Raw genomic sequence first — 22268 nt, forward strand, 5'->3', positions numbered from 1 at the left:
TAACAAAATGACCCAAAGTCCACTTTCTTCTTTTTTCTATTGCTTTCAGTCATATTTTATGGGAAGACCGCGACATGCATTTAAGATTATTTGACTGAACTATTGAAATAATGTACGCTTTTTTTCTTACAGTGTGCTGGGAATCATGCATTTGAACTGAGTTTCATGAAACAAAAGCACGATCTAGTCACATACGTTCATCATGATACGGATCACCTGAAGGTCAGTAACTGATGATATTGAATTTTCACCCAGCTGATAGATAAGGGAGCTCAGCCTTGTGTGAGTCTATAACCCAGTGACTTTTGTCCAAGTGTCAGTTGGAGCAGGTCTTGGCTGTGTAACGGTGTTACTAATCTGGATCTGGAAGGGGGTTGAACGTGAGGACACGCAGCTGTGGCCCAGCCTTGTCTGTACTGAGATCAGACTTTGGCCACCTCAGCCGCCTCATGTGCCTCTCTCTCTCTCTCTCGCTCTCTCTCTCTCTGTTGTCACCCATCCCACTGCCTTCACTGAGCCACCAGACGTTTGTGCTGCCTCTCATGCTTCGGGGAAAAACTGGAACAATCTGTGCGAGGTGTCAGATGCATTGGATCAGTGTGTCTAAACTGATTATAGCAGGTTGTAATTTTTAATCAGGGTTACACAATCACTATTTCCCGGACTAGTTAATGAGGGAGGTGGCAGAGGACAGCGAAAAACGTGCGTGAATGTGTTAAAAAACAGTATCTTTCTGTTTAATATTTTGGTGAGAGGAGAAAAGTAGGACAGGTGGAGACGACTGAGACATTTATGAACTGTTTTTACTGGCTTTTCCTGGTACAGGACGTCTCTTTCTAAGTCTCCTCCAACTGGATCCCTGGTGTCAGACACAGTTGATGTTTTTTCTCCAAGTTTTCCTTGGCTTTGCATGGGGTGTTTTGGATTCTGCCGCTTATTATAAACAGACATGCGTTTGCAAAGCTTTTGTGATCATCCAAGATTCTCAGGCACTCATGTCCTCGGGGCTTTTGTTCATCTGGCTGTGGGTAACCTTTAGATAAGTTTACAATTAAACAGTTGTCGCTTGGAATGTTTTGTCATAGCCCTGATGTCTTTTTGGGGCTGTAGCTCGCTGTGCCATCTCCTGTCTGTTGAATTTATAGACCCCAATCAACCGTGGATTAAATGCTGGTCAAAAACAATAACCTCCAGCTGGGCACAGAGCAGAGATGTACCATGCTGGAATCCAATTATGAGCATCGTTGCTTCATCAATCTGTCCGCAGCTGAAAAGAGGACCAGTCAAGGGGACAAAACCCCGAACCCGAGCTTGTAGCTTATCTGCATAGAGTATTATTCTCAGGAAAATGAGCTCCACGGCTCTCAGGGGTCTGTTTCGGACACTGGGAGCAGGGGCTCGCTTTGTTTCTGTGTGAGATGCGGTGTTTGAAGGATTAAACTGTGGGTGTGTGGTTAGCCCGGAGCACTTGGACAACTCTGAAGCCCAGTTCTCCAGCTCCTCTGTTCAAAGCGTGCAGGGACAACAAATGGACGGCCTTGTTATTCCCAGGCGAACAGGAAAAGGCTCCAGCAAGAAGTGCACGGCCAAACCTCAGCGAATTCCCGATGAAGGAAAGAATGCAGCAAGAAAAGCCACGTTCTCTTCCTTCTTAGACTTTTTTTTTAACCATGAAAACCTCCCACTGCAGTATTTTGGCTTGCTCAGCTCCTCATTCACTTGCACAGCTCTGGCAGAGTTTGAATCTTAAAAAAAATGCCAGTAGTAGATATCTGTGGCAAAGAGGTGAGCAGTGGAAAGTTGCTTTAATTTCAGTGAGGGAATGCAGTAACAGCTTGACACATGCACTGATAATTTAGCCCTCGTTAGGAACTTTAATTTGTTTGTTGGCAGGGTGTGTCTGGCTATAAAACACTGCCTTGTTTCTCTTTACTCACAGACATGTTGTTTAGTATATAGCCGAGGAAATGTCTGCTTTGAAAGCCTGTCAATTGTTATGGACACCGTTGTTGTGTTTTCTAATAGAACAGTGTCACCAAATTAATACTGCATGTAACAGAGAGGATTAGCAGCTGCAGATAACAGCACAGTGAAAGGATCTGGCAGCCTCACGGCTCTGTTTGTCAGTGCTGCATCTGGATTGTCTCCAGCTGCTTCATGAGGGTGAAAACCGCCGGAGCCACAAATTTTGGGGTTGATTAGAGAAATAAAATGACAGAATAAAAGAAGAATTACCCAAATAAAAACCTAAACTGGACTCTCAGTCATCTAAAAGACCATTTTGTACCCTTGTTGTTCCTCACATTGCCTGGATTCCAATCCTCAGTTAACAGACCTCACTGTGGTCGTTATCACGGCTTCTTCGTTACCTGGCAACGGCGTTGTTCCTGTGGGCGGGTCCTTTGTGAGTTCTCTGGAGCAAAGAACTGTGGTGATAGCATTCCAGAACATTCCATTCAGGACTCAGGTGCCCCCTCAGCCTTCATTCAGTGGACTGTAGAACTCTTTACTCTGGTACAAGAGGCAAGCAGTAAAAATGACTTACATTTTTGACTGGGGTATTCTCAGGTGACTTCAAGGAAATTTGAGTTATTGGAGGAGAAATCTGTACAAAAAAAAGTGATTATTGAGGCTGATTAGTGAAATGTTATAACCAAAGTTCAAAATGAAAAACTCACGACTAAGAGTTTTTAAAGCACTGATCCATATCTCAAAATTAGCAATGTAGTCAGGCAGTTGTATTCAGCAAATGCGCTCAAGAAGCAAATTGTTTGCTGCCCGCCAGGCACCAGACGGCAGACAGACACATTTAGCACAACTAGCCAGTTAACACAGAGAGCAGCTAGCAAGCTAAAGAGACATTTTTTTTTGTCTCAGGAGCTGACGGAGACCAAACTCGAGCTAAAAGAAGAGTAAATATTGGACTTGGATTCATCAGGCAGTCAGAAATGTGCTTTCAAATGGAGGCTGATGTTGCTCCGTAACTGCTGAATGTGTAAATTAGCAATTGTTTGCTAAGAAAAATCTATTTGTGCAGCTTTAAATAACATAATTTTCCTGAAGAGCATCCTCAGGTAGGCCACAACTGAAGCTCTGTGTGTTCCACTTTGAGAACCAACTTAGTAAAGGCAGAAAATGCACATTATATATGATGAATATCTAAAAAACATTAAGCCTGCTTTCCTCTAGATTGATACCGTACAGACTGGAGATAGTTATTAAAGATGAGGTGACAAATTAAGGTGTTGTGGAATAATGTATATTTTCAAAGAAATCTGTAGCCAAACCTGGTTAAAAGTAACTGACATATGATTGAAATTTGTTCTCTAAGTGGGAGAAAAGTTCAAACCAACTCCTCAGTGCAGGTAGACTGGGAGCCGCCAGAGAATCATACTCACATGCTTAAGGGTCAAACGGGGGTACGCAGGTGGGAGGTAAGAGTATCTTTTCAGATGAATGAAACTCAACTGTCTCTGCACGAAGGAGAGACTCGTACAGAAGAGTGTCAGCGGGAATGTTCACTCTGAGGCTGTAAATATTTGGGTCTGTTTACCGTGTCCTTTACAGCAGATTTGTTCCTCTACTCAAACGGCCTGAATGCTTTTTGTCTTTTCCACGGAAACAGCTCGAGGAAGTTTGATTCATCTCGTGTGGTCACATGTTTGCAGTCGCCCGTTTTGATGATTTCTCTATATTCAAACCATATTGGTGTGATAAACGATGAAGGCTTTCCTCTGAGGCGGCCTGTCAGTCTAGCTGAGCCTCACACGTTTGCATTTTCCTCAATGTGCAACAGCTGCGTGGCTGTCTGGGTCCAGAGCCTTTGATTTCAAATGCCACTGTTGATCACAGATGGAGAGACACTTCTGTATGATCTCTGGTCTCACCACACATCTCACGTCTCACCAGATTTCCAGCATTCCCCCAGTAATTTCTCCCCTCTGGTATCAGTTAAGATTACCCAAATATTAAACCCACACTTGGGCCGTTCCTGAGTTCCTATCAAATATTTTGGCGCTGGTCTTGTCATCATACTGGGAGGTTGTTTTCGTGAGGAATTGAGGACATAAAATTTATTTGCTTTTTGTTAATTTCCCAACTGGACAGCATTGTTTTCAGAGTCAGCACTTATTCAGGCTCTCGACCAACATAACAAGAATAATATTAGTGATAAAAAAAACGAACCTGAAAACAAATGTTGGAGTCAAGAGTCATCAGGTCTGGCTCTCAGTTGTATCTGGTTCAAATAATGCAATATTATACACCAGTTTATATCAATCATTGTTATTATTTTGCTTTAACAGAACTTTTCTAGGGAACAATATTCGCAAATGCAGTTATCCTATCAACATATTTTGTTGATTTTGTTTTGACAAATTTGACAACAATCTGTGAAATGACTTAATGGTGATGAGTGGATTTATTTCACCCTTTGGGGTCATTACTTTGCTTGATTAAGCCAACAGATGCCTGTCTCCTTTCCATTTATCCAGGCCAAAGAGATGTTTTGAGGTTGTTATGGGAGGCCAGAGGCTGGAGTGACAGGATACCATTTGGGATGACTTCCAGTCTCAGCAGCAGCTCCCTCCTACGCCCGCCAATGTGCCCAGACTGGTTAAAGATATGAGGAGACACACTCCACCTCCCTCCTGATGGATTTCATCGCAGTCAGTTTGCATTCCTTAGTTCTGTTTTTGCTAACTGTGTTTTTCATTTTTTTCCCTTTCCTCTTTCAGCTCACGCAGCCAAACTGAAATGACATCATGCCGAGGGGAAGTCGGGCTGAATACGTACCCACAAGGCCCTGCAGGAGAACCAGGGACCAACGGGAGGAGGGGTATCTGCTCAATGGCAGGATGAGACATTTATTGGGGAGGAAAATAAGATAATGTCTGAAAAGGTAATTCCTGGCACAGATGAAGCTCTTTGTCAAGTGCTGCAACAACACATGGACTGAAATGTGGAAAATGTCCACTGGCTCTGTTTTGACCTGATGATGAGGAGAGATAGAGGACAGACAGATGGGATGGGAGGGCTTTTGATGAAAGGGACTGGGTGAAGATGCAATAAATACATCCGGACGGAAAAAAGGGGACATAAAACACTGAAGCACAGGCCACAGAGGAGAAAGGGGACATTCTTTGTGTCCAGAGTCCCCATTTAAAAAAAAAAAAAAAAAGCTCTCTCAAAAGGCTCCAGTTTCTGCGGTTCCTAAGTGACCAGAGGGTCTGGTCAAGACCTGCAGGATTGTTATGAAAGTTTCACTCTACTATTTTAAGACTCAGATGGTCTGTTTGAATCTGAAGCCAATTATCAGATTAAAGAGTCCAGAGAAAACCCTGTGATCCAGTTAATAAATCCCCATTTGCTTACAGAACCTGTCGAGGGGCCCTCACAGCATGTCAGCTGAACGGTCACACAAGCCCTGATCCCTCGGCCCACCATGCTGGCATTAAAACGGGCAGAGGGACCACAGCTTTGCTCGCCCCCTCAATGCACAAATGTCTTTAACTCAGTCAAATTTGGACATGTTGGAAACATGTATAAGAGATGAGTGCTGGACAATATGGAACTATACAGGCTTTGACTTGTGCGCAGCACCTCAGCTACATTTCCATGGAAATTTAAGGTATGTCTGCTCACACATACCCAGCGTGAACTCACTCATCTGGAATCCCCCAGGCTGAGCGAGATGAGCCCTGACAGCTACCAGTAATGACATATATTAGGGAATCCTGCACAAACTAAACTGAATAATTATGAAGAAAGTCAAACAGTGACACGGACGGCTGGTAACCTGGTGGCTTTCATTTCATTTGTTTTCCTCTCTCTCCCGACACACAGTGACAGACTAATAACGCACTTCCCTGGAAAGTGGTCATGTGTTAATGAACACGACAGGCGTTTCTCCAGAGAGGGAGAAAAGTGGGTCTCTAAGGATTTTTATTTGTTTGTTTTCTTAAATGAATCATCTTGGAAAGTGTGAGTGTGTGCACGGGTCAGAGAGACTGACTGAAATTGCTGAGGATTTGGGGGGTCAGGGGTCGTTGACCTTCAGGACCTCGGTGTTAAAGAGACAGTCATGGAGATTAGGAAAAATACACCACTCACTCTGTAAATGCTCTGTATCAGTGTATTTACAGACTTACTTTGTGAACGGGTAATCAGTTTTTACCATCATTCTGCTTTTCCGTGATGTATTTTTGACAACCACCAGAAACAGTAGTGACCTGCAGCAGTTAGCTCCTGTCTGTTCTGGCTATTGTTTCCATGACGATAGAGAAACTGGTATTTTTGTCTCATCTAAGATGTATGTTAACATTTTGGAGCATCTGTGAAATAGACACCCTGAAGAAACACGTTATTTATGTTGCCAGGTATCCTCAAGAATAAGACAAAGGGAAAGATTTGGTCCCGCAGGGCACCAATTCTGCAGCCTGGTGGTTCTCAGACTTTTTGGCTTGTGACACCTTGAAATGAAATAATTGCTTGTGACCCCTTGTCACAGAGAACCACCTTAATGTGAATACAACTTGTGAGCAGTTCAACAAACAAGTAATTTCTCCTTCTCAGATTGTTTGAAAGGTTCCAGAGGCGACAGTATCCAGTGTTTCATAAGGAAAGATAAACAAAATTAGAGAAAAGTTGTAAAAAATAAACATAATTATGCGCAGGCAGAGTGTAGTAGCATATTAATGCTGAACTCAGAGGCTGACCAAGAGAAAAACAGAACTTCATCCAAAAAGTCTTTATTTTTAGCCACACTAGCAGCACGGCTGGTCTACCACTGTCAACAACGATCTAATAGATTGCCATGGAAGTCTGTACAGACATCCGTGGACTCCAGAGGATCAATCCTACTGACTTTGGCGATCCAGCGACTTTTCCTCTAGGCTGATATGTTTGTTTCCAGTGTCTCCACAACTGTTCGATGGATGCATAAAATTTTGTGCAGACATTCATGTTCCTCAGAGGATGAACTGTACTAACTTTCCATAGGGACAAAAGTGTTAGCATTGTCATTGCGTGCATGTTAGCATGCAGATGTTAGCATTTATCTCGAAGCATTGCTGTGCCAAAGAATAAACTCCACAGATTCATAGCCTTGTTGTTTTACAAGTGCCACATCATCTCGGCTGTCGGATTCAAAGGTTTATATTGAACATCATTCAAGGAAAGCTGTGTTTTTAACACTAGCAGGCATTCAATCACAGCGAACAGTATAAAATGATCATAAAACCTTCTTAAAGGCAATAAATCACTTGTTCAGAAATGCTCTCATGTATACATCTGGTGTGTTCACTGACAAGACGACCTTCTCGGTCAAATCCAGCGACTGACCTGACGTGACATAGCCAAAGGGTGACCAGTAAAACGACCATTCCACCTGGTGTCCATGCACGAAAGAGCACAGTCTGTGACATGGAGCTCATTGTCTGCAGTGCAGCAGGGAAAAATGACACCATCAAACAGAGGCGGCAGTATGTCAGTGTCACAAGGTCGAATCTCAATCCAGGAATTTTCTTTCATCTGGAGCTGACAAGCTCTCCCTGCTTTCAAATATGTGACCTTCCAAATGCCAAAGACATGGAAGTCAGGCGAATTTATAGTCTGATGTGTACTGTGGGTGTCTGTATTGGTCCTGTGATGGACCAGAAACCTCTCCAGAGTTTATTTACACTTTTCCACCACCCACAGCATGCTGGGAATTTGTTTTCAAGGCTCCAGGCCCCCACGGGAAAAGGCAGGTACATTGAAAAATTGAATGAACACTGTCAAACAAAGCAAATGGTTTCGGAAATGGAAGATATACTGCCGACAGCTGTTTTTAACAGTTTTAGGCAGATTTTTTCCTTTAAACTGTCAAATATACTGCCTCTTCAGAAAACCGAATCATGAATGACCCTTGAAACACGTGTTAGACAAGAGGCTGCTAATCTACCGTACAACAGACAGGACACAGGTGGGATACTGGACCTGGAAAGGGTTTTTTTTTAAATCTTAACAAGACTTCTTAGCATACACTTCAATTAACACAGTTTGACAAATTTAGAAAAATATAGAGGAAAGTTTCCATCATGTGTAAAGAGCTTTGACATAGTTTTCCAAAATGCAGGCTTTAATATAATAGACTCTATGGAAAAAATGCTTAATTGCTATCTTGGCAAGAGTTAGACTTCATATATGCTACAATATTTTATTAAAAAAAAAAACAGACGAGAACGAAGAGAAAAGCGAAAACTGCATTGCTAAAAAACTCTAGCCAGTTTTTATTGCACTAATAATATATTTAATCTGTTTCTTTTCTATTTCTGCTCTGCTGAAAAATAAGCATACATTTATTAGAATTAAAGAAACAGTTTGAGAAATACAATTATTTGCTTTCTTGCAGAACAGGGTTAGATGATTGGATTCTATCATTCTCATGTCAACATGATAAATATAAAGTTACAGCCAGCAGCTGCTTATTTTAGCTTAGCATAACGAGTGGAAATGGGGAAACATCTAGCCTCTAAAGCACAGTAATGAGCACATTAAATCTGGTTTGTTTAATTTGCATAAAAACTAAATGTAAAACCAACAGTTTGTGGATTTGCTGATGTGTGGGAATGTTTCCTGGTGTAATCACTACTAATTATTGCTGTTTGCTCTGTTTTCAGTCTTTATGCTAAGCTAAGATAATCAGCTGCTGCTTCATATTCATATCTTCATATTCATATTCTACATATAGCTTCATATTTGCAGCTTAGATGAGAGTAGTATCGATCTTCTCATGTCACGCTGGGTAAGATAGCAAATAAGCATATTTCCTGAAATGTACAGCTATTCCTTTAACAACTGTGTCTTCATAAGCAGAACTTCTTGGGAGGAAGAGTGGAAAGTAGAGGACGGAAAGAGAGGAATCCTCAGAGAAACGGAGGCCAAGTTACTCAATGCCAAACACGCACACACACGCACACACACACACACACACACACAAAGGAAATCTCTTGTGCTCGCCCTGCAAAGCAGAGAGACAGACAGTGATACCATCATGACACACAGCATGCTTACAGAGTTACACATTTACACCTCTCTGGCCTTCTGCCGGCTACCTTCCTTCTCATCCACAATGATTTCCCCTTATATTTCTGAGGGACTATACCTTACACTTAATCTGTCAACGCTCCACTATTCACAGAGCAGGAACAATACCGACTGAAGATTTCATTACAGGGATGAGGAGCAGGTTCGGTAGGTGTTTCCTCCAGGGTGACGTTTGCTCCGACGACAACAGCGGCCACATTGTGTCGGCAGCCTGACTTGTGTCCTTGTTGAGAGATTCCTCAGCATTCCTGAAAGCACTGTCGCTGTGACTGGGAGCTCTGTTTCAGCACCCCTGAAGCTTCAAAAACCCCACGGGAGCATCGGTTGCATGGCGTCCCAAATTCCACAGGTTTGCAGAGATCCTCAATGAGAGATGAAAGACCTCTTGGAGATCAAGGTCAGGCGGCAGAGGGTGGGGTGAATGCTACATGCCCCAACAGTCCTCTGCCTGCCAGCTGTGATTTCTGAGCATACAGGGGTTGGTCTTCATTTCTATCATGGCTCTTGGCAAAGATGATAATTAGGATACAGTAATGTCAGAAACAAGACTTTTCTTGTTTGAGTCTAGCTGTCGGCTAATGAATGTACCAATTGCCTGAAATAATGAAGAATATAAGCACTTATAATCTGTAACTGAGTCATTAAATCATCAGGCATGTTGACTGCATTGAATGTTAAATCCTTGTGCCATAACAGAGCTAAACTGAAAATGCCGATGTTGATCAAGGCTTAATCTGAAAATAATGACAGCATAATGTCTTAAAATGTGTATTGGCATCATACTTTTCTATAATAACAGCAGTTTTCTCGCAGCCTTGAATTTGCAACTTGGCTGAAAAGTTAGATCAAAGTTCTCCAATGTGATGAGTCAGCAGTCAGCGTCTTGTCAAGACGACTTGTGCTGAAATGGCAAATATTCTGTTTGCGAAATACCTGTGAAACTAATCCATCTAAACACGTCTTCCTCTGCTGGGTTTTGCGTTCAGTGATAATTAGCAAATGTTAGCATGCATATTAATGTGCTAAACTGAGATGGTGAACATTGTAGGCTACCTACTAAACTAATGTCAGTGTTAGCGTGTTGCTGTTAGCGTTTAGCTCAAATCAGCAGTGCTAAAGTAGCCTCAAAAGCTGCTAGCATAGCTGTAGACGATTTAGGTTAGCTTATTAGCTTATCTTATTTATGCATAAACATGATTCTCAGAAATATTTCTCTGTCTCTGCTTGTAAATACTTTGAATCTAATGTTGCCCACTTATTATTACATATAAATGCATATAAAGTGTGAGAATAAGATGTATTTGATGTGGTTTGTGGTTGATTTGGTTTACATCAACCTGGTAGCAAAGCACAAGCTAACTGTCCCCCACTCAGCGGGAGACGGGCGGAGGCGGGGCGCTAGGACCGTGAGGCTGGACGCTCCGCAGCGGGTAAACACTTCTTTTCAGACAAGAGACTTTTATTTGCGGCTCTCTGTCTGAGCTGGGCAGGTTTCAGAAGAAGCCGTGACGATCCAAACACTGAGAGAGACTTTTATTTGTACGTGCTGTAAAAGAGCGAGCGTCCTTCTTTCCATCTGGAGGACAAGCACGGAGGTAGAGAGGTGGGAGAAAGTACCTGCCGGTCACCGGAGATGATGAGGAAAACCTGGGAAGTGATCCTGAAGGACTCGTCTGATGGGGAGGAAAACTTGACTGGGATGTAAACACGGACCATCGATCTCTAATCAGGAGGTATTGTATTAGATTGAGTAGTTTGATTCAGAAATTGCATTTGAGGCATCCCACGGGGCAGGGGTGTGGGCCAGACCACCACTGTTACATTTACAGGTCGTTGCATAAATGACGGTCTGCATTTTTACATCCTTGTTTAGCCGGCTCTAAAGCGATTATTCAGGCCAAATTAAATATATGGTTAGATTAAATAAAGCATGCATGAGGTTTCAGGTGTTTCTTTCCCCTCTCAGTCTGTTTCCAAACTGTGTCTTGGCCCCAAATTTCCTGTCAACCATCCTTCCAGTTACACTTGAAGTGGATCTTGTGGTTGTAGAACAGATGTTAGAAGGAGCTGAACTTAATTTGACTGCTCTGCTTTATCAGACAACATTAGATCCCATGCAAACTGGAGTGTTTTGGATACCTGTCTGTATTGTTTGTGCACTGAAGTGCAATGCAAAGAATGGCTGAGAAAATTCATTTGCACTTCTTTTCCCTCTCTTTGTGAATGCACTATATTCTCCAAGCTCCAAGTCACCAGCCCAGAAAATCAGCGCACTCCCACTGTCTTGCCTTCAATTATATGCTGTCATTTTTGCACAAGGATGTCTCCTGGATCATTTTCTTGGGGTTTCCATCATCCATGGTTTAGAGGTTGAATTCGCCTTAAGGGTCAAATAGTGTGTTTCAAAACTGACACAGGCTGTGAAAACAGTTATTTCATAGCATTACGCAGACTACATCTGTTTTACCACAGCCTGGTTTATACCCTTCCTCACCAGCCAATTTACCACTTAGGATCCTCTGTAAGTGGTGTAATTGTCTGCCGCAGCTGTCATGTTTCTGACACGTCAGCATGGAGGGAAATATGTACTTTCCCTGCTTACTCAAGCTCCTTTTTGTGACTGTGCCTCCTTTGTAGTGTTATATGGACAGCACAGAGGTGTGTGAGCAGGCCCCACCCTGCCCTTTGTTCCGGATAATACCCTGTTTTGCCGCCATGCCTCGACTTGTTTCTTTTCACTTTTCACACACCTGCTCTCTTCGTGCCATGAGTGCCTCAAGGTCCACAGCCTTGAGAGGGGATCGAGTATCTCCTTGTCCCTGCTAATCTGCCCCTAAAGCCCCACGTACACTGTGAAGTAGTTAATGTTTGATGGAAAACAACTTCTTACCTCTGAGTGTCCACAAATATTTGATTTGGCGCTTTTTACTGTAACCTCTCCCAGCCTCTTGTCCACCTATTCAGTCTGCTTCTAATGCAGAACCTCAGTCTTGCACATCATGTCTAGGAACATGTTTTAAGTGATGTTTCATGTAATCGCACGCTGCATATCTTTTCCTTTTAGAGCGTCGACCGCTCAGCCCTTTTCTGGCTTTGCAGCTATGTCTGTGGCCGCTTTGCTTCCACTTCAATTGAACCTTTTCTTCCTTTGGAATTTGTGACTTTTGTACCAAACAGACATTAATATGCTTGTTTCTTTCCATCATGCTGAAATCCTATTTTCCTCGTAATCTATATTGTAGGAACAAGAGGTCCATTGTTGCCTCCCCACACCAGATGAAACTCAGATCTGCGTTGCAACATTAGATTTTGCAAGCTGACCCCCTTGCATAGGGGCTGTGATTTATAATCAAGAATCAGCTGTGAAAGAGTCCAGATTTATGGGGGATTAGTTTGTGTGTTTGTAAGACTGTTTGTTTGGCAATGTTTTCCGCAGTTGTTCCCTTGATAGACATGTAGGAATTCATACAATCTCTTGAGCATAACCTCTTTTTCCTCATGTATGTGATTTTTTTCCCTCCGTGTCTTTCCAGTGTTTTCCATCACCGTGATGGCGCCACGTGAGACCTCCCTCCTGACTCACCTGCTCCTGCTCCTCCAGCTCCTCCTCCCTCTCACCCTGTCCTTTCTGCCCCCTCCTCACCACCCGCCCGTTCACGTCCCCACGCTGGTCCCTCATGCGCCGACGCCTCTCAACCGCTCCCGCTTCAGTGCTCACACACAGCTGGACTTCACTACTCACTGTAACTCCAGCTGCTTCCACCGAGCAGAGCAGGAGGCCCGGAAGGAGCAGCTCACAGACAAGCTGGCCTTCGAGACGCTGTACGCCGACGGCTCCCGCACTCTCACTACCGTAGATGTTGAGGTTGATGAGGAGTTTGAAGGGGACACGGGTCACGTTGCTCACCCTCCACCGAGGTTGAAGCCCAGGCACAAACGCGTGAGGCGGCAGATCTACGGAGCAGACGGCCGTTTTAACATCCAAGGTGACAACTTCCTGTTGGATTACCCGTTCTCCACGGCTGTGCGGATCTCCACAGGCTGCACCGGCGTTCTTGTGTCTCAGCAGCACGTCCTCACAGCTGCCCACTGTGTGCATGATGGGAAAGATTATGTCAAGGGGGCGCGGAAACTCAGGGTTGGCTTTCTTATTCCTCCGTCCATCAACGGCACCAAAGCTGGCCTCACTTCTGCCAAGAAGCCTCTGGTCCGTTGGTTGAGGGTGAAACGCACCCGCGTGCCAAAGGGCTGGATCCAGGGCCCTCAGGAGGTCAGCATGGACTTTGATTACGCCCTGCTAGAGCTGCGTTGGCCTCACAGACGTCCCTTCATGCGGCTCTCCGTCGCTCCTTCCTCTGATGACCTGGCAGGGAAGCGCATCCACTTCTCTGGTTTTGACAGCGATCGATCAGGGGAGCTGGTGTACAGGTTTTGTCCTGTGGAAGAAGAGTCCAGTGACCTGATATACCAGCACTGCGATGCCCGGCCTGGAGCGAGCGGCTCTGGAGTGTATGGAAGAGTGTGGGACAACAGTTTAGAGCGCTGGGAAAGAAAGGTCATCGGCATTTTCTCTGGACACCAGTGGCTGGAGATAGACGGGGAAAACCGGGATTACAATGTGGCTGTGCGCATCACTCCTCTGAAGTTTGCTCAGATCTGTTACTGGGTACACGGTAGCCGACTAGACTGTCTCCAGGACTAAGAATTACACAAGTAGGACAAAAGGAGGTTTTGGAAGTATAGCACGAAAAACACAAGAAAGCACTAAGTGACTGAAAAAATACAGGGTGAAATGTTTTATTTCCCCTTAAGAAAGAAGAGTGAAACAGGATTAAATCCACATAAAAATAACACCCTTTCACTGATACACCAGTAGAGCAGATCTACTCACTTACTTTTGGATCAAGTTCCCTGTCACTGAGTTATTCCTCTCATGTGTTTCATTTGCTCCCTTGTAACCTCTGGGCCTATTAAACGAATCTGCCTGTGAGATCATCACCACAGCATCTTTTAATAAGTTCTTGCCCGCAGTCAGATTAATAACACACTCAGTGTTTCCACAGTATTAACATCAACCACTTTTTTACAAGAAGGAAAAAAAACACTTTTCCTCGCGTGTGCAGTGTGTCAGTAGCACCAAATCATTTTCCTACTGTGGATGACGGCACTCTATTGACATTCTGCCTTTACATCTTTCCCTCTTCTCTTGTCTGACTTTGGGGTATTTTTGTAGCTCTTCAAGGATCATTCAGTTTTTGGACACCACTGATGCTTTTCGACATGTTTCAGCAGACCGTGTGCGTTTCTCAGAGTGGACCTGAGAGACAGAGTGTTAATTTTATTTTTTGGAAAATGCTTGATATATTTTAATAAACAGAGATTTCTAACAATGTTTGTGTCAATGGTTTTTACTTGGCGTCAGGAGTGATGTTGGGGTTCCCTCCTGTGGTCACAACAGGTACTGCAGCACCAATGGACCAGTGTGGTTTAAAGTGACTTTAGAGCCATTTTAATTTATTATTTGACAGAAAATTACAGTAATTAGTTATTTCAAACAAAAATGTTTAGTTCCAGCTTCTCAGATGTAAATATTTGCCCTTTTTCCAGTTTTACACTTAGTTGGACAAAAAATTTTCATCTTAAATATTAGGGCATTGTGATAGAAAATATTTGCCAAAGATTTCATAAACTGAACTAGTTGATGGTAATTATTAGATTAGATTGGATGATTCTTTTTTGTGCAGTGAGGTCTGAGCATCGTCCATAAAATGTAACTTTACATTGTGCCATCCACCACAACCATGATGCTTTCAGAGGAGAAATCGGATATGTGGCAGTTTATCAAAATCTGAAACACCACAAACTTGAAAATGTAGGCTCAAGTGTTTTACAAGTAAAAAAAGTGGGAAAAGAGCAGAACAAGTCAGTAGTTTAGTGCTTTTTATTAGAGATAAGGAGACGATACAAAACATCCACCATTCAATATTCAGTCTTAACTCTGACCGCTGGTCTTTCATATACACATCTCTCCCCATCATAAGTTCACCTTAATAACACCAACGTTTTTAAATCAATAGGATCCCGGTTTTAACAAGTACAAGGAATGTCATCTGTTTACTACATCAAATGTCATGGTTTTCTGACCAAGAACTGGAATAAAAAGGAATCACTCAGTTTTGGAATTTGCATGTTAAAAAAAAAAAAAAAAAGAAAAAAAAAAACACACAATGGAATAACAAAACGAAAAAGTAAAATATATATATTTAACCGTGTTCCCCCAGAGAAAGTTTTGTTACATCTTGTGCAATCAAGAGTGAATTAGTTTATACTACACCTAGTCTCAACTACACACACTTACAAAACTTAACTAGAAGTTTGGCAAAAAAAAATGTAGTTGGAACAATTATTTATCAGGATTCAATGGTTGGAAAACTAATTTTCTTTTGTCTGTCCCTTTCTCTGCAATCATTCAAATGGAACCCGGAAAGAACAAAACCCTGTCCTTAAACATGAACAATATGTGTACTTCAGTTTACCATCATCCTTCCTCAGTTGTATCTTAATGTTTTTCCTTAGTGTGTGTTTTGTTCATATTCTTTATGTTGCGTGAACTGGAATGAGAGTCTGCATTTGTGGAATTTCCTTTTTTTTTTTTTTCTTTTATCTGTCACTTGACCCCAAACCCACCCCCAATATCCCACCCAGGAGTCCCGCGATTGGTGCTGGTTCTGCTTTTGCCCTTCTCCAAACCACACTGGAATGAACAGCTAAACCCAACAGATGTGTCTGAAAGGCCTCGATCGAAGCCAGAGAGAGGGGAGGGGAGCAGTATTTATATAGGGGATCCTTCCAGGCTGATTACTGACGAGCCGCCAAGCTTTTCTGCCAGGGTGTGTCGGTCTTTGAGGTCGTCCAAACCGTTCACCTGCCACTCGTGCTTAATACCTGAAATCAAACAATAGACAAAATCCTTTACCATGGTATGTGTAATTTAAATTTAAGACTATTCTCAAAAATCAAGTGGGGAAATAATTAAATCAGTGCATATATGCAGATTTTTTAAAAATCCAACTGAGTTCTTTTTTTCTTTTTTTTTTTTAAAACTTGAGTCACATTCAACATCATGAGTGCACTGGAAAAGCAGGCAACAGTAGAAAGCAGCATGAAGGCCAGTGACAATGTTATGGTGCTTTATTTTATATATTTTACTTCAGTCTGTCTTTCAAACAGCAACAGAATGAGACTCAAGCGTTTTGAGTTTACTGGCTACTCGCATGCCAATTTCTGGAACTTCAACGCGTCATAGCATCATGCAGTGAAAAAATTAGCGTGTAGACCCAAGTGTCATATTTTCATCACTGCTGATAGCACCTGGAGCTGACAAAAACTCGTGACTACTTCAGTCATTTCACCTGGGAATGAATGCTGATTGTACCCTTTCCCACTGAAGACAAAAGCCAGATGCTTGTGGGGTTTGTCCAGTGTGAAAGGGCTTAAACATCGCCCTTAGCACTAGCACTGAGACAAATAAAAAGCACAGTGCAGAGTAGTGGTTACCAATGCAAAACTGTAGAGTGTAGCAAAATGGTGCTTGAATGTGATGTGGCCACTACTAACAGGTTCAGTAGTAGTGACAGATGTCCCTGTGCACATGTTAAAATTACAGTTATGAGATTATGATATTTAAAATAAACAATTCCCCATTAATAATTTGTTCTGATCAGCTAAATCCTTACTTAAATAAAAAACAAAAAACTTTTGGTATAAAGGGAGACAAACAGGTTGTTTGTTTGGTACATGTTTATGTATCGAGTGATTTTTAAGCAGCGTTAAGTGTTTTGTCCACATGGGGGCAGTGGAACAAGCTGTTAACACCACACTTGCTTCATCATCAAACAACTTCCTATTTACACATCCAGCATGAAGCAACATTAGTGGTTTTAGGTAGTCATGTTTCTGGCCACCAAGTCCAACATTCACTCTCCTTTTAGCTCTGTTTTGTTCACCAATTGCTGCTGTAGGAACTGCCTGATTCATTGGCTCATAAATGCTCCTCTACTTTCACCAGTTATCCAGTAATGCTGTTAGTTTGCTCTTTGAGCAGCTAGTCTGCAGTGGGTTTTTCTCTTAAAACAGCTTCCTGCTTTGTCTGAAAACAACACTACGTGAGCTACAGTAAGATGCGAGACAGACAGCTAAATAATGAGCTAAAAGACACAACGATACTCTGTAGACCTGACTACAGAGTCAGGGGATAATTTTCTATGGGTTGCTCTCTCCAAGTGAATCCTTTCACATACACTCACTACTATTTACCTTCAAATTTTCTCTTGATCGCATCTTTTGAGCTGGCATAGATCATCTTGCTCTTCAAGGGGGCACTTTCTGGAGCCCTGCAAGCCAGGAGGAAAAATGATTTAAACCAAACTTCTCATTTTCATGATCATACACCCTTTCATGTCTGATAATGGCTGCCCTCACCAGAAGATAAAGACCAGGTCCTCCTTCTTTGTTTCTTTGGTCTCATAGGTGGCATCATACAGGGCATAGCGGCAGTCGTCTGGGGGCAGCATCTTCACAAAGTGCTGGTATGGATCCTGGACTGTGGTTCCCAAGTCACCCAGCAAGATCTCTTTACCATCATCCAGAACAATGTTCTTGAGGTCCTTGCTCATGCAGAACAGAATGGCCTTCTTCCTCTTCCTCTTCTCCTCCTCGTTCGCCTGAGCCTTACGCACTTTCATGTCGTTGAAGACGGCGATAACATCGTCTGTGACTTTCACACCGGAGGCCTGTGAAAAGAGAACTATCTGTTAATTTACAGTTTAATTATGTACAGTTAAACATGGCAGCTGCTATTACTGCAACTGTCCATGTTTTCCCAAGACTTATAATGTCACAGAAGATAATTTCTTAACCAGGGGTATGCTGGTTTCACAGTACACTGCCGCATGAAAATTAACAGTTATCATGTATCATGTACATCTGCTTACCTATGGTATTCAATTCTACCGTATTAGTGTTATAAAAAAAAAAAAAAACATTTGAGTTTTCATGTCTGTCACAACATATTTTGTAAAGTTATAAAAACCACCAATAACACACAGTTGCAACATGTTTAGGTTTAGTTTATTAATACAGGTTTCACAAAATAAAACATAATACATATTATATATATTTTAAAAACAGTGGATCAAGCAGAAAATCCATTGCTAGATGGTTTAATTTTTTATTATTATTTTTTAAATCACCAGGGATTGATTTGTGGAAATATCGCAACATAAATCTAAAATGTTTTAAATACAAATTGACACTAACGCTTTCAGTTCCACATCGACAATCAGTTAATTGCTCAAGTCACTTGTTCTACTGCATACATGATAAGTAACAAAGTAACTGCTTTTAAAATGCTTTTCAAATGTGAATATGTGTTGGCTTTCTTTTCTTCAACTATCCATCTTTTGGATCTGAACTGAAAAGAAGCAATATGAATATGATTACTTGGGCTCGTCTGAAACTGTGATGTATCAACCAAACAATCTAAAAAAAATAATTGACAGACTGATTATAAAAGTAATTTGTTATTTGCAGCTTTACTCCACAGTGACAGCTTTGCCTGAACAAGGCAACAGTTGCCACCGTCTTAAACAGGCCAGAAGTGATGTCTGAAGTTTACTAAATACAGACAAAATGAAGCTGAAGAAGGGCTTGAGAGGGGGGCATGTGACTATCACACACAGCAGGAATGCTCCTTATGAGGTTGACTGATAAGGATATGAAATGAAATGCAAGGTGTGGCTGTGGCAAGCTGGTACCCAGCTAAAGTTGTGTAATGCAATGTGAAAATTGCCCAATTGACAGCACAGATTGTACAAATTAAATTAGCATAGATGATTCAGTCAGTACAGCCTCTTAACTCCATTTATTATGAATAAGGTCAGACTGAAAGAATATTATAGGACAGAAATAAAATATGTGGCCAGTACAGCTTGTCCAAAGTCCACCTCGAACATGAATACCAAATAAGTTCAGCTAACAGGTGTGTCTAAGTTTCTGCGATTGCGACAGGACCAGTTGAACATAAAACATTACATAAGATCTTTCTGCAAGCAGAAGGAAAAGTCATCTATCTCTAACATAAAGATGACCATGTGGGTGAGGGTGCGGCCAGGAATTAAGAGTGTCAGTGCAGGGCTGAGTCATAGACAATGAGGCTTCTGTAGAACTACAGAATACAAGTCACTCAATCAGGTCTTCTGACTCTGTTTAAGGCACGCCATCACAGGAAAAACCAGCCTCAGGAGAAGATGAAAAAAAACTGTTATCTACCACCGATGTGTCAACGGAAAAAAAGACACAACAACAATGAAAAGGAAATAATGGGACAGGAAAGACGGAAAAGGAACCCAACTGCAAAGCAGCACAGGCAGAGTCTGCGTGTTTGCTCAGGGCCAAGAAGATTTGTATGGGATAACAGTAGGGTAATAAGTAACTAGCAAACAACTACTTACTTCCTTTATCCAATTCATCAATAAAAGAATTGTGCTCGATGTTTTTTTCCATGCTCCTTGTAGTTATAACAGAGTCTGTTTTCCAAAATATTTGCTGACGTTTACAAATTTCTGAACTCTTTGCACAGGAGACGGCACATGACACATTTGTCTCACTGCATTCTTCCTCCATGGTGATGCTGAGACATTTTTAAGACCTATGCTTTGCATGTCTCATTTTTCTGTACCCAAACATGATTTACATCTGTAAAGTCAATAAAATATCTATAGGTTTCTACTTCTGCCTTGATTTAGCCCAGTTTGCCCTGATATCTTTTATATTCTGTTAATTTGACTTTTTGGTGTAGTAGCAAGCTTGGCTTACCAAGGTGATTAGTAAGCTCTTACCCTATCTAATCTTAACTATAGATACTTTTCTTTACACAAGTCAAGGTTCAGTGACTCAACACATTCCTAGCAACAATACACGTCTTGAACTCCTTGACACAAAGTAACAGTTAAGATTACAGAAGGAATCACACTATTACAACACAGGCCAATTTCACTTGCACAAACAGACCTAATGCCGTTATATTAAAAACATTTTTAAAAAAGACAAAGAAAGTGTGGAGGAGACAGTTTAGTTGATGTCAACGGTGCCGACTCAGCAATTAAAGGCAACAGATTACGAAGCGGGAAGTTAACAAAAAAACTGAGATAATGTATTATATTACACTATGTGTATATGTACACTACCATATATAACACAATGAATTTATTTTTTAGTATTGCAGTGGTGCACAAAATAAAATGCATCCGGCATCTACCTGGTTCTTTAATGTTTGAAGACTATGCATTAATAAATAGAGGCACCGTTATTTGTTTCCTCTTGGTACTGTATAGTAGTCTAATGGCGTGACGAGCGTGCAGTGTGTATAAACCGGCCGTACAAATTACATGCGCAACCAAAAAAAAAAAAAAAAAAAAAAAAAAAAAGATGCGCAGTACCGACCATCAAGATCCAGAGACAGCGGCCCGCTAGCTTCAGCTAGCGAATCCAACACTGCCAAACTGTCCTTACATAATGGTGACAATACCGTCAAATATTTGCTGCATTCTACTTCATACATGGCAAAATCATCACACGGCAAATGGTAGTTGGGTGAATCTAACTGCAGATTCGTTATAATACAGCACTAAACAAAATGGTCTTTGCACCAAATTCAGGGTGGGGCCATGAATGCAGCAGACGCACATGTGAGCGCTAGCTTGCTATATAAGGCAAAAGCTCTGCTCAATCACACCGTTCGTTTGTCAATTCACTCATATTGTGTCACAGTGCACCTTGGCATTAAACCTACAATTATCCATGTAGTATTACGGTGGCTGAAAAGTGACCTGATTTGGAGTACGTCGTCAACCTGCGCCTTAAATCCCGTTAGCGCTTGTGCCGTACACAGACAAAGAGGAAGAAAATCACAGCTAGCGTCAGCCATAATGGGTGTCATTTTCTGCCTTTGCTAATGCAGCTACTTCAGCTAACAATACGGTTAGCTAGCTTACCCCGCGGCGCTGCTGCACCTGCCAGCGCTAGGCTGTTTTTTTCTGTGCAAGCCTGGGCGAACAGAGGTGAAATAACGGAAACATGGTGCAGTGAAGACACAGTGGAACAGCGTCATGACAACGGTGTACATGTTAACACAGACAAGATTCTTTAGGCTTTTCATCAGCAAACACGGCAAGATGAACGAAATGGCGCCAGTTGTAAATCGTTAAGTCATTTATCTGGTCTGTTATCACGATTTTATATTAAAAAAAATAGAATAAAAAAAAAACTACCGCTAGCAAATTCGGTGAACGCGATAAATGTTAAATCTATGAAAGTATTATGAGCTGTCCAGTCTTTCGGACAGCAGCTGTTCGCTTCCTAGCACTGGCGCTAGCTCCTGCGGAACAGGACCGGCTTACTACGTCTGATGCTAAAACTAATAGTGATCTGTTAAATAAACACAAATTGACCACAAAGCTCCCCATATATTGAGATTAAGTCAGTATTAATACAGTCAAACGAGCAATAATACATAATGTGATTAAAAAAACGATGTTAAGCCTACCATTGCTGTAGCTCTGAATAGGTCAACGTCTGGGTGGAAATTGAATGGACTATGATGATGAATTGTCGGTCTCGCTCACACTCTCGATACACAACGTGGACGCGCCTATAAGCGCGGCCCTGGTTGATTCAAAGTGCACGAGCGGGAGCGCGTGTCTGTAAGCCACGACTGTCCGATATCATTTACTGCTTGGTATATTGACCTACATATATATATATAATTCTTTTTTAATTATTTGTGATAGAACACAGAGTTCACCAAAAGTAATTTGATTGTTAATCAGCTTCACTGCAATATCGTATATACATACACTAAATTGGTAATACGAAAAAATAAAAACTATTCCCAGGTAGATTTTAATATATTACTGAACACTTTTATTAAGCGTGACACCGATTGCCATCCGTTTGAGGGGAACAATAATTTACCTTTTACCTCCTTGTTATTTTCTTAGATTTTAATCTTCTTTTCTCTATGATATAGGCACCTTTTATTAATAATTTAATTCCCTGTAGCGGTGGCGGACAGCAAATTTGAACAAAACAAACATACCAAGTGGGTAGCGGAGAGCATTATG

The 22268-nt window shown here is 41.8% G+C and overlaps 2 protein-coding genes across 2 annotated transcripts; one reads left to right on the forward strand and one right to left on the reverse strand.

Annotated features, from left to right (window-relative positions):
• Window positions 1-10545: 10545 nt before the first annotated feature.
• Window positions 10546-14471, forward strand: LOC121611668 (serine protease 23). Its single transcript, XM_041944325.1, has 2 exons — window positions 10546-10820; window positions 12621-14471. The coding sequence occupies exon 2, from the start codon at window positions 12638-12640 to the stop codon at window positions 13787-13789; it is 1152 nt and encodes a 383-aa protein (XP_041800259.1). The 5' UTR covers window positions 10546-10820; window positions 12621-12637; the 3' UTR covers window positions 13790-14471.
• A 542-nt stretch (window positions 14472-15013) lies between these two features.
• On the reverse strand, window positions 15014-21807 carry cfl1 (cofilin 1). The gene is made up of 4 exons (XM_041944549.1): window positions 21692-21807; window positions 17569-17879; window positions 17404-17480; window positions 15014-16032 (listed from the first exon to the last, which is right to left on the reverse strand). The coding sequence occupies exons 1-4, from the start codon at window positions 21692-21694 to the stop codon at window positions 15920-15922; spliced, it is 504 nt and encodes a 167-aa protein (XP_041800483.1). The 5' UTR covers window positions 21695-21807; the 3' UTR covers window positions 15014-15919.
• Between the last annotated feature and the right edge of the window lie 461 nt (window positions 21808-22268).

This window comes from Chelmon rostratus, chromosome 9 (genome assembly GCF_017976325.1).
Source record: "Chelmon rostratus isolate fCheRos1 chromosome 9, fCheRos1.pri, whole genome shotgun sequence".
Taxonomy (NCBI): domain Eukaryota; kingdom Metazoa; phylum Chordata; class Actinopteri; order Chaetodontiformes; family Chaetodontidae; genus Chelmon; species Chelmon rostratus.